Source organism: Tenrec ecaudatus, chromosome X (genome assembly GCF_050624435.1).
Source record: "Tenrec ecaudatus isolate mTenEca1 chromosome X, mTenEca1.hap1, whole genome shotgun sequence".
Taxonomy (NCBI): Eukaryota; Metazoa; Chordata; class Mammalia; order Afrosoricida; family Tenrecidae; genus Tenrec; species Tenrec ecaudatus.
In genome coordinates this window covers 143,061,713-143,073,940 of record NC_134548.1, presented here as the reverse complement: position 1 = coordinate 143,073,940, position 12,228 = coordinate 143,061,713, and the positions used below count along the sequence as shown (strand labels likewise).

Genomic DNA, 12,228 nt, shown 5'->3' with positions numbered 1-12,228 from the left:
CTGTAACCCACGGAGGTCTCCCAAGTCACCGCCCCATGACACAAACAAAGCCACCACCAACGGAGCTGCTCCTCTACTGCGCACATAAACGGTATTCCCATTACCTTCCCCGCTCCATTGAATCCAGCGGGAAGCCCAACCTCCTCCCCTGGCAGACTGGGACTGCACCCCTGCCTTTCTGTCCTCAGGATGCCTCTCTTCTTCCAGTTCCATTGCCACTGGTATTGCCACACTTAGCCCCTCGCTGTCCACACTCAGAGCCCTTAAACCTGCCTGTGAACCTGGGCCTCTACCTAGACTAAAGACCTAGCCCTCACCGTTGCCATGGGCAAATTTGTTCCCCCTCCACCCCACCCCGCTCTCTCGGCATGAGCGCGACCCTTCTCATAGCTCTGACCCTGGCCACAGATGAAGCATACCTACAACCTAGGAAAAATGCCTGCTCTTGGTGGTGGTTCAGAGGGTGCAGGGCCAACCCATTTCTGTTCATCAAGAACCCAGACCAACATCTGGGGCATGTGTACCCAGGCCAATGCCAAGAGCAGCCCCCTGCTTGGTGCTGGAACTTGATTCTGCAAAACCACACGAAAGGGTTGAAAATAGGAGAGAAAATTCCTTTCCTTTCCTGATAAAATGCTAGTATGTCTGATAAGCCTAGTTCTGTAAACTGGCTGGTTCATAAATACTGACATTCGAGGAAAGAGGAGACTCGTTTACAAGCTTGCATATCAGGATCAGGCTGTATACAGTTCGGAAAACAAATGCTAGTAGGTATCCTAACAGTAATTGATATAAGGAGGGCTGGTGGCACTCCCAAGAGGAGCCCTGGTGGCACAGTGGGTTACCCATTGGACTGCTAACCCGAAAGTCAGCAGTTCAAAAACAACAGCCGCTCCTTGGCAGAAGAATGAGGCGGTTGACTCACGTAAAGAATTGGCCTTTGAAAACCCAAACAGCGCTTATATTCTGCCCTGTAGGGTCACTCCACCACTGGTCTGTCAGTTTGTCACACTGTGGTGGCCTGTGTGTTGCTGTGATGCTAGAAGCTATGTCACTGGCGTGTCAAATGTTCACCAAAGTGAACAGGTGTCAGTGGAGCTTCCAGACCAAGAGCAGATAATGAAGAAGGGACAGACTGTTTGCTGCGGAGGAATGAGCCACTGAAAACCTATGGATTGCGACTGAGCCTTGTCTGACGCTGAGCAGCTCATGGCTACCAGCAGAACACTGTCAGAGATAGTGCCACCAGATGAGTCCCTCAAGTCAGAAGGTGCTCGAACTATGATGGAGGAAAAGTTGACTTCTGAAAGTAGAATCCACCACAATGATGGACGGGGTGAAGCCTTCGGGACCTTCATTTGCTGGTGGGGTGCGACTCAAAATGAGAAGAACCAGCTGCAACCATCTATCAATGATTTGACTTAGGAATATCTGAAGTATGAATCGAAGAAAATCGGAAGTCGTCAAAAATGAAATGGACCACATTTAGACCTTCAATAAGATGGACTGACCCAGGGGCTGCAACGATGGGTTCAAACACATTAGCAAGCGTGACGATGACCCAGGACTGGGCAGTGCTTCATTGTGTTGTGCACAGGCTCGCTGTGAGTAGGAAGGAACTCACTCACAATACTAGGGTCTCTATGAGTCCTGATGGCAGTGGGGCCCTTGACTCTCTGCTCTCTCACCCCTCTTATCTTTTGTAGATAAAAGGTGATGCAAAAAAACAAAAAATAGTTGATGCAGGCCACACTCCAGGGAAACTCCCGTGGCATCGGACCTGGGTTGTGACATGAGTAAGGGTGTTACATCCTATCCGAATCCCCTCATAATTGATTGGCTGCTCCCATCAGCCCATCATTTCATGTAGATGATCCCACACTGGCAGAACTGCCAAATCAGTGAGAATCATGGCCCGACCAAGAAGACACAGATTTTTAAAAAACATTTTTATTAAAACAAAATTTTTTATTAAAAATGAGGTAGCATGTCTAGATTTCAGACCATCAACTCTATAGTCAACACTTTAAGCTACTACTCTACTTCCACCCCAACCCCATTGTTTACCCTTCACCCACTCCTTGATTTCTCTTCTCCCTGTGATAAGCACTGAGCTTCCATTTCACCCAAGGTGACACTCATCCACAGTCTATCTTCCCTCCTCCCCACTCTTCCTCTGTTGTTCCCTTTGGTCTGAAAGTTGTTATGTTGGTGTTTCTGTTGTCCCCCACATCATAGAATATTTGACCTTTGGGGACTGGCTGATTTCACTCATCATAATGTTCCCATGACACATACTTTTTAAGGAGCCAATGCAATCGACGATAAGCTTCAAGGGACAAAGGCCCGGCAGTCAGCAAGGTGGAGACTGGTAGGCAGAAGCAAGTCAGAGACCAGTAGGCAGAAGAATGCCTCCCTCGTCCCGTCCCTCCCCCAATATGAACATGCTAATCTCCAGAAGCCCAGGAATAGGCAATACATGAGGTCACTTGACAAGGGACAACAGGAACAGGCTGCAGATGGACTGAAGGTCCCTCCTCAGTTAACCTTAAACTCGGGAGAATAGTAGCCTGGATAATCCAGTTGGGCTCAGTGTCATCATTGGGGACCTGTTAAGACAGGAGGGTGGAGAAAGATGAGGGACAATTGAAGAGAGACAGTGGCATGAGAAGGACTTAGCCCAGTGTTGCTGGCTTTGAAGATGGAGAAAAGGGCCACAAGCCAAGGAATGCAGGCAACCTAATGCTTCTTACCCCCTTGATTTTAGCCCAGCGAGACTCACATTGAACATCTTACCCCCAGAACAGTGTGATGCTGAGTTTAGGTTGTCCTGAGTCACTTAGAACCCATGCAACGTGTCACCTAGTGCTGATGACCACAGGGCAGCATCGTCTTCTACAGAGGACAGCTCCTCCATCCGGCTTTCAAGAGCTAGGGATTGCATCAAGGCCCAGACTCTGGGGAGATGGGAATCCTCAAAGAGGTGGGTGGGCCTTGAACCAGACCCCTCTTTTATCCTTAGGTGGAAGATCCCCCTGTGTTCCCAGCTGTGATCGTGGAGCAGGTACCCTACCCCGAATTACTGCACCTGTACTCAGGCCTGGATTTAGATGATGTTCACAATGGCATCCTCGAAGACAAGACCCTGTGCATGACGGAGAATCAGATGCTGGAAGGCAGGTTTTGGGGGGCAGGTGTGTCAGGGGAGGGCTGGTGAAGAAGGGGGAGCTCTGTCTTCAGGGGCTAGGAGCCCAAGCAGCATGTACCAGTGCCCCACCCCCCCGACCATGGGCAAGTAGGGGGCGAGTGTGATTAGGACAAAGGAGGGAGCCGTCTTAGGAGATGGAGTGGGACCATGAGGCATGGAGGCCAGCTGGGAAGTTATGGGGGAAAAGAGGGGAGTTATGGTGGGCTGGCACTGCTCCACGGATCTTCTGCTTCTGTGGCTCCTTAACCCCTGCCCTGTGCCCCATATCCTGAGGGGATTTTTCTTCTCTCTTCCCTCTTCAGATGACAATGAGGCAAGTTCACCCACCACATCCACCACGGAAGTCTTGCTCAATGTGGAATCTCCCAACGAGGTCCTGGATGAAAAGCAGATCTGTGAGTTGGCGCCTCAGTGCCTGCCTTGCCCTGGGCTGATCACCTAGAGTCCTGTTCAGAAGTATCACCTGGCTGGGCTTTCCTCACAGACATATTTTTGGGCGGCTACATAGAGAATGAGAGGGGTTAAAGGCTCCACCCTACTGCCATAGGGCCCACAGCCACAGGGGTGTCTCCTGTCCGACCCCCTTTCCTCCAGTCCAGCAGGCACCATGATAGAGCAGGTAAAGCAAGCCTGGAAGGTGAGACGGACAAACTTGACTCCATCACACAGCTTCCTTCCGGGTTTGCCAAGTCTTTCCAGGCACCCTGGAGTCACTGGGTTCTGAAGCCCCTTTGAGTTTCAAATGGAGTAACGACTCCATCAAGGTGGCTCTTTTCCTGGGAATGTCCCTGTCAATGTCCTCCGGTGGATCCTGCACATCCGCGTCTCTGAGGGACAGCGCCCCATCCCCGAGGACTGCCCTGCTTTCCGTCTTGGGCAACCCTGCCCCAGGACCCACTCATGCCAGGCATTCCCTCCTGCAGTCAGCACCTCAGAAATGCTCCCGGACGCCGATGATGCTGCCACCTACCTGTTTCCTGTCTCTGAGCCTGAGCCCCTGCACGGGGACGGGGACTTTGATGAGGATGAGAGGAGTCTCAAAGAGGAGTATGCCAAGAAGACAGCAAAGTCAAAGAAGAGAAGTGAGTGTGTGTGTGTGTGTGTGTGTGTGTGTGTGTGTCACCAAGGGGGTGGTGGTGGGGGTGCGGGTCAGGGAGACCCAAGGGAAGGCTGGGTTGAGGTGCCCAGACACATTAAGAAGGCAGCTCTCTGGCAGGTCATTTCCCCCAGCCTTTGCCCCCACCCCTCATGTACCCCCCCCCCGCCCGCCATTGAGTCCATTTGCAGCAGCGACCAAATGCCAGTTTCCTGAGACCATACATCCTTACAGGGAGCAGTCTGCCACGTCTTTCTTCTGGGGAGTGGCTCACCCCCTTTGCCCCACCTAGATGTAAGCTCTTCCTAGCAGTGCCCCGTGCGGACTTTGGAGGTTGATGTCACACTCGGGAGAGGACTTTGGGCGTTTCCAGACTGCCGTTCTCAAATAACCAGTCAGCGTGGCCACTAAGCTCCAGCTCCACCTGGCCCACCTCTCAGCTGACTTCCCACTTCCCCACTGCAAGGAGGCAGCAGATGCATTGCCCACAAGGAGCCCCAGCAGTGTAGGGGTTCAGTACTGAGCTGCTAACCCCATGAGGCTGGCGGTTCCCAAATCCACCCCATAGTGGCCTCCACGAAAGAAAGACCTGGTGATCTACTTCACAGCAAGTTGCCCGAGCATGGGTCCCCACACCCTAACTCCCTCTGAGCCCCCAACCTCCTGCACTTGCCCCCTTCTTGTCCACATGCCCCACCACCACCACCAGGTGAGCTCCTGGATCCTCCCTCCCTCCCCCTCAGCTTCCCCCTGGTCTCCCACCTCTCTCTCACAGTTCGGAAGACCAAGAGTAACCGAAGTACTTCGCCTGTCACTGACCCCAGCATCCCCATACGGAAAAAATCCAAGGATGGCAAAGGTATGTCTGCACCTCGGCAGGGTGGGCTGGGTGCTTCCTCAGCCCCCAGGGCCGCCCTTCATGGCCCGCCCCATCTGCAGGCAGCACCATCTACCTGTGGGAGTTCCTCCTGGCACTTCTGCAAGATAGAAACACCTGCCCTAAATACATCAAATGGACCCAACGAGAGAAGGGCATCTTCAAGCTGGTGGACTCCAAAGCGGTGTCCAAGCTGTGGGGGAAGCAGAAAAACAAACCGGACATGAACTATGAGACAATGGGACGGGCCCTCAGGTAGGACTGCCCCCCAAGTGTGTCCCTAGTGTTTCTCCTGACAAGTCATCTGAGGGCCCCATCTACAGGCTCTCATCAGCTTTCTATCCTGCCATCTGCTGCCCCCTGAGGATTCCCCAAAGCTAGAGACACCCCCCCTCCCACTTAGCCTCTTTTCCGAGCATGAAGCACATTTCTGGCCAGACATGCACGGGGATAGGCTTGCATGGGTCTCTCTGGCTAGGGGGATGGCCTGGCCATCTGTCCCTCACTCAAGTTCCTCTCCCTCACTCCCCCACGTCCTCTGCCGCAAAGCAACATGGGGCTTGACACTTAATCACCTTCCATCATTATTTTCCTTTGCGTCCCTGGGGGTGGGGGGTGGGGATCTCCCTCATTTCCTAAAAGCCCTCCAAGTTCCAAGAGTGGGACTCACCTCGTGCTCCTGGTGGGCTCCCCTGGTGACCTTAGCCTCTTGCCTTCCTGGTCTAGGGGGTGGCGTGTCAGGGAGACCCAGGGGTGAGGGTGGCCTCCCAGCTGCGCCTGAGCTCATGGTCATATCTTGTCCCCCAGATATTACTACCAAAGAGGCATCCTTGCCAAGGTAGAAGGGCAGCGGTTGGTGTACCAGTTTAAGGAGATGCCCAAAGACCTGGTGGTGATTGAAGATGAAGAAGAGGGCAATGAGGTCACAGCCGAGTCCCCTCAGGCCTCCACTTCCTCCACGCCCACCCCACGCCGAGCCAGCTCCAGGGTCTCATCCAGAGTCTCCACCCAGGGCAAGGGCAGCCTTTCTTGGGAGAAGCCAAAGATCCAGCACGTTGGTCTGCAGCCATCTGCGAGCCTGGAATTGGGGCTGTCTGCTGATGAACAGACACCCACTACCTCCGCGGTGCTTGTCTCTCCACCGGAGAGTCAGCTCCCCCAAGCCACAAGGTAAGGGTGCCGCCAGAGCCAGCGCAGAGTGCCTCTGCTAGGGTGTGGGGGAGGGGGGGGGTCCGTCTTTAACCTATCGTCAAGCTCAGCGCTCTCTGGCCTCCTGGGACCCTCACAGGATCTCTGGGAAGCTAGCTGGGTCCTTGTTGGTTAAGAGAGAACAGTGGTTGGCCCAGGGTCATGCATGGAGCCCTTGACCTGGGGGGACTTCTGCCACCAGCTAGGGCTGCTCTTGTCACCACCAGGAGCCTCTCTAAGCCCAGCTGGAAAATTCCCTCCCTCTGGTCCTCATAAGGTGCTCCCGAGCGGTGACATCCGTCATGAAAGACTGGGCTTCTGCGTTTGTGCCTCTTCTGAGGAGACGAGGCAGAGCCGACTGATAAGGAACACAGGCTATGGAGTGGGAGTCCCAGCTCTGTTGCTGTGTGCTCTCGGGCAAGTCACACAACCTCTCTGTACCTTAGTCGCCTCCGGCCGTGAAGTCACCAGACTATTCCTCTTATGCAATGGTGGGCCGCCATGAGGACTGCGCAAGCTTTTCACTGAGTGTAGAGATGTTTGAATGGCCGCGGACCCGGCTCGAGTGCTCAATAAGCATTCGCCAGAAGGTCCCCAAGTGATGTCAATGGTTTTTGAGCCAGTACTACCCTGGATGTTGATGGTTTGAACCCATTCCTCAGTGCTGCGCAAGAAAGGCTTGGTGTTCTGCACCTATAAGATGGTAACCCCCACAGGGTCGCCATAATTCGGAACGGACTCTACAGCAGTGGATAAACCAACAACAAAGACCGGGACCCTCAGCCTCACTCCCCAGGTACCCCCTTTTCCAGTCGGCGTGTGTCTGTTGTCTTAACCACATCTTTTTTGTTTCTTCTTAGTTCGTCTTCAGTGCCCGGCAACATCCACCTAGAAGTGGGCCCTGTGGGATCAGGCTCGACCTTGACCCTGCAGACCATCCCACTGACCACGGTGCTGACAAACGGGCCCCCTGCCAGTACAACTGCCCCGGCCCAGCTGCTTCTCCAGAACGTTCCATCTGCTTCCACTGTGCAGGCCTCCTTCCCCTTAAGCACCAGTTTCCCAGAGCGCCAGGTGGCAGCATCAGGGCCCCCACTGATTCTTAGTGCCACCCCCCAACTGTTAGCTGCATCCAGCCGCCCAATCAACCCGGCACCAGTCCCGGCCACTGGTGCTGGAGGAGCAGGGCCTAGCTCGCGACCCCAGGGGCCCATCATAACTGCCTTCATCAGGACGGCCACAGCAGCCCCTGGGGTCAAGGAGGGGCCAGTCACGGCTTCTTCCTCTCTGCAGGGTATGGTGACAGGGGGTCCCGTGGAGGGTTTGCTCGTGCCAGAGGAGACCCTGAGGGAGCTCCTGAGAGATCAGGCTCAACTTCAGCCACTCCCAACCCAGGTACTTGCCTGCAGCTCCCCGAATCAGAGCCTTGTGGAAAATCAGACATTCTCTCCACCCAGCTGCCCCACTGTTGGGCTGACCCCAGTGGCTGAACTTGAGCTCTCCTCTGGCTCAGGGTCCCTGTATATGACTGAGCCTAGCGTGACCTCCTCTGCGAGCCTGCTGACCAGATCCCCGACCTCAGGCTCCTTTGTTCCATTTAACCCCACTTCCCTCATTAAGATGGGGCCCCATGACATATAAGGCCAAGGGAGTTGGCGGAAGTGGGGCTGCTTAGGCCAGGTTGGGCAGTGTTGTTTTGAATGGTCTTTCTTTAGGGGAGACTGACTTGAGCAGGGTGCCCTGCCCTTCCATTTTGCCCCCCACTCCGGCCTGGGCTGGCCCTGGCCAACCCCTGCCCAGCTATGACCTCCCTAGCATCAAGCGGCTCTGCCTTGTCAGGATAACTGGCCTGACTCGGTGGGGATGGGCGGAAACCACCGCCCTCCACCCCCCCATCGCCCCCCCCCCACCCCGGTCAGGCTGGTGTGATGCATCAGGGGAATTGGCTGTCCCATATGTGAATATCTCTGTATGTATTTGTGTGTTTTTGTCTGTATCTAAGTTTCTTTGGGAAGATCAGAGTTGTTGTAGCTGTGAGGTCTTCAAGTATGTGTGACTTTCCGTAGACATAGGTCAGCCACAGACATGGGGACTTTTTAAAGAGAAAAGCATGATATAACTGCCTTGGTAGAAGCTGAGAGGCACTTGCTCTGGCATTCTAGGGAACCTCAGATCTAGAGTGATACCACAGCTGGCGCAGGCCACATGGGCGAGCTGCACTGTGGCAGGTGAGGGGATGCAGTCGGAAGGGACCAGAAAGCCCAGTGGTGTAAAACCCTGAAGGCCAGTGGAGGGTGGGGGTGGGGTGAGACTTAGTCCCAGGCAGCTTCTGGTACAAGCCAGCCTCACCCCCTGTCCTAGAGTTTGGCACCTTCACCAGGCCACAAAGCCAGAGCCGAAGGGGTGACATCAGGTTCTCAGCCTTCTGTAGTGCGTGGGGGCCTCACTTGGCCCCATGCTCACAATTTCCCTAACTCCTCTCTCCCCCGCTACCCCGCCTTCTCCAGCTCTGGAACTCTGGACTCATTTTACCCTGGTATTTCTCAGCTGCCCAGCGCTGTAGCTAGGATTCATCGCCCCAGGCAGAGGCAGGGTTCCCATAGATCATCTGCAGGAGCCCACTGCCCAGAATCTCCACCCCTCACGAGAAGGCAGGTGCTCCAGAGGTTGCCTAGTCACATCGCTCCGTCCTTTCTCCAAGGGGGGTGGGCAACCTATTCTCTACAAAAGTTGATCTCTGAGTCTGAGCTGAGGGCCTGGGTCCCTTCCCCCCTCTTTGTGTCAGCCTGCCTCCCCTGCCAAGTTTGAGGGCCAGGCTATGAAGTGTCAGCCTCGGATCCAGCCATATGTTTCTGGTGATTTTGGTTGGTGTGAATCCGTGCCTTAGGACCTTTACTACGTCCTTGGTACAAAGTCATGCACTTGACCTAACTACCTCCCCCAGTTGCTCTTTGCCTTCCTCTCCCAGTTTTCTTCCTACTCCAACCCCTCCCCCCTCCTCCAGGAGGGAACCACCCAAGTTTTTGCAGGTGCATTTACTACGTGTTTCCAGCAGATGGCATTAAAGTGTTTTTTTTCTAATAAAATCAGCGTGTTACAATTTCCTAGTGGTTGAAAGTAATTTATCTTGAGAAGGGAGTAACCCTTACAAAATAGGAACGAATGCACTGCATGGGTTCAGATGACTCTGCCCACCCTCCCTCACCCCTCCCCCAAAGTGGTCATACAAAGGTCATCCATACCTCTATGGTCAAATCCAATGGTCTCTTTCTGCCCCTATGGGTTCTGACAACATGTGACTTGAATGCCCCTCGCCCTCCGTCTGCACTAGCTCATCTTCTCTGTTGATTCTTGTGGCTGGAGCTGAGCACACTGGAGATGAGTCAAGAACAGCCCCGTCACCTTTCCTCCTAAGCTCCTGGCTCCCAGGTCCAGTGGGCTCCCAGCCATTTCCACCTTGGTGCCTGTTGGTCCCTCCAAGACACACCCTCTTCTTAGCAGTGGCTTTCTGTAGTCGTGCACCCACACAAGCCCTTCCCCCAAACAAGCAAGAAACACCTTCCTAATGTCACCATTTCCCTGATCTTCCAACCTTGAAAGAGCTGAGCCAAACCCTCCATCTCTGAAATCTGGCCTTTCTTCCGCATCCCCAGCACCAAGCTGACCTCGCCGGCTCCCCCAGGCATACAGAGGGCCTGCAGCATAACCTGGCGCGCTGCCTCCAATTAGCCAGGCCGCTAGCTCGGCCCTTCATTGCCCACTGGTAGGAGAGATACTCAAAACACTTCCAAGCTGACCAAGGTGATCGCACGCTTCAGCTGTTGGGTTCTGGAAGTGACGATGGTGGAGACAAGGAGGCAGTGGTTCCAGCAGCGTTTCAAGTTCAGTATCACTCCTGCCTTCAGACAGAGTCCTGAGCCTGCCCTTCAAAGCCCTTTCCCACTGGGCCCTCCACCTGAATGTGCCACCCAGTGGTGCCCAGTGGAGTGGACAGGCCTGGCGCTCACCTTGCTCAGAGCACCTTGCTCCCGAGGTGCTTCTGGGTAAAATCGAACTAGCAACCTTGAGGTTAGCAGTCGATCACCTCTAGTACCCACGAAATCGGAGCTATCATTCAAGACAACTCACAGTAGTAGTCTCACCATGCCAGCCTTCAGGGGGTTCTCGAGTTTGAACTAAGAACAATCTCCACTCTGGAATGGACCATGGCCAGTCTGTGATGTCACCTCTTTTCTAATCACAAGCACTGAAAGCTTTCCTGGCGTGAATCTATTTGAAATGAAAACCAAACTCAACGCCATCAAGGATTGCCCTACTCATAGCGACCCAGTAAGACAAGGTAGAACTGCCCCTGTGAGTTTTCCAGACTTTTATTTTTTTCTATCCTTTCCCCCCCCCGCTTAATTCAACTTAAAAGAAATCATTTTATTAAGGGCTCATACAACTCCTATCACAATCCATACATACATCAATGGTGTAAAGCACATTTGTACATTCGTTGCCCTCACCTTTTCATGGGAGTAGAAAGGCTTGTTTTTATAACACAAGGTAGAACTGCCCCTGTGAGTTTTCCGGACAAACTTTTCAAGGAAGTAGAAAGAAGCCTCATCTTGAGAGAAGAGGCTAGTAGTTTCCAACTGCAGACTTTGAGGGTAGCAGCCCAATGCATAACCACTGTGCCACCAGGGCTCCTGTATCTTAGTCTCCCCACTCATTTGTTAGCTCCTGAGGGTACGGGGTCTCTGTCACATGCAGAACAGGGCATTCTGTGAGCAAGCTGATGAAAAAAGAATCCAAACTCAGAGAGGTGACCTCTGACTTCCTGTCATCACAGGAATCCTCAGGTGACATTTTCCAGGGCCGGACTGTCTAAGCTCCTGGCCCTCTGGATACCCTCACCCCTCAGCCAGAGCTCCCAAGACTCTCTACTACTTGGAATGTCCTCTGGCCGGGAAGAGACTTTCCTGGCCAGTATCTTTCCTATTGGAAGTGTTAAGCAAAACAACCTGGTGCAGGAGCCTGTGCTGACCTAATTGTGGTAGGGCACTTGGGAGAACCTCAGGAGTCAGGTTCATTCAAACGGGTCATGTGGCAACCATGTCCCTGCCTTTGCCACAGTGTTGTTCCCCCCTCGCCCACCCCCCACCCCCGCCGCTAGCAGCTAGTGATCACTCCTCCCTTGGGCCCTCTCAGCCTGCTGTCCCTATCTCTTATCACTGTTGGCTCCCCACCCAGTATCTAGCATGGGGCTCAATATATGTTTAGGGAAAGAATGGAGGAGTCCTGTCTAATTTGGGGATACCAGCTCTGTGCTATGGCAGTTATGAACAGTGGGAGATGGACAAGCCAGGCCAGTTCTTGGAACCCTCATGAAAGGGGCCCTGGTGGCACTGCAGGATCAGCACACAAGCTCAGTGGTTCAACTCCATCAGTGTTCTTCGAGAGAAAGAGGAGGCTGCTTACTTCTGTACAGTTTTGGAAATTGCGTCCCGGGTGTTGGGGCGGGGGGAGGGGGGTGTCATTTTGAGTTGGAATGCTTGAAGGTAGTTGGGGTGTGTGCGTTATATTTTGATGTTTTTAGTTGTAACGTCATCACCCATTTGCTTCCTTTGCCCATGTCAGTGGCCACCTCTCGGACAACAGCTATGCTTCCCTGTCACCACACAGCTGGCCAACCCCCCCACCCCTTGCTGAGCCTGCCTCACCACTATTTCCTCAACCCTGGGCGGGGCTGCGTGCTGGGACTGTCAGGTCCTAGGAGGGGGCGACTTTTCTAACCCCTATCAGGTATAAGAAGAAGCCAAGGCAGCTGGCCCCAAGGTGGTGCGCTCCTTTCCGGCAGGTGGGCCCTTCCCCGGG

The 12,228-nt window shown here is 53.9% G+C and overlaps 1 protein-coding gene across 4 annotated transcripts in view; it reads left to right on the top strand.

The window, feature by feature from the left end:
• The window catches only part of ELF4 (E74 like ETS transcription factor 4), a 45,371-nt gene extending 35,898 nt beyond the window's left edge, over positions 1-9,473 (top strand). For all 4 annotated transcript variants that reach the window (XM_075538250.1, XM_075538252.1, XM_075538253.1 and 1 more), the window contains 7 exons: positions 3,023-3,176; positions 3,511-3,603; positions 4,132-4,290; positions 5,080-5,163; positions 5,244-5,436; positions 5,989-6,351; positions 7,230-9,473. In XM_075538250.1, the coding sequence (XP_075394365.1) occupies positions 3,023-3,176; positions 3,511-3,603; positions 4,132-4,290; positions 5,080-5,163; positions 5,244-5,436; positions 5,989-6,351; positions 7,230-8,010 (1,827 nt within the window). In that variant the 3' untranslated portion in view covers positions 8,011-9,473. The remainder of the gene's footprint in view (positions 1-3,022; positions 3,177-3,510; positions 3,604-4,131; positions 4,291-5,079; positions 5,164-5,243; positions 5,437-5,988; positions 6,352-7,229) is intronic.
• The last annotated feature ends 2,755 nt before the right edge of the window (positions 9,474-12,228 follow it).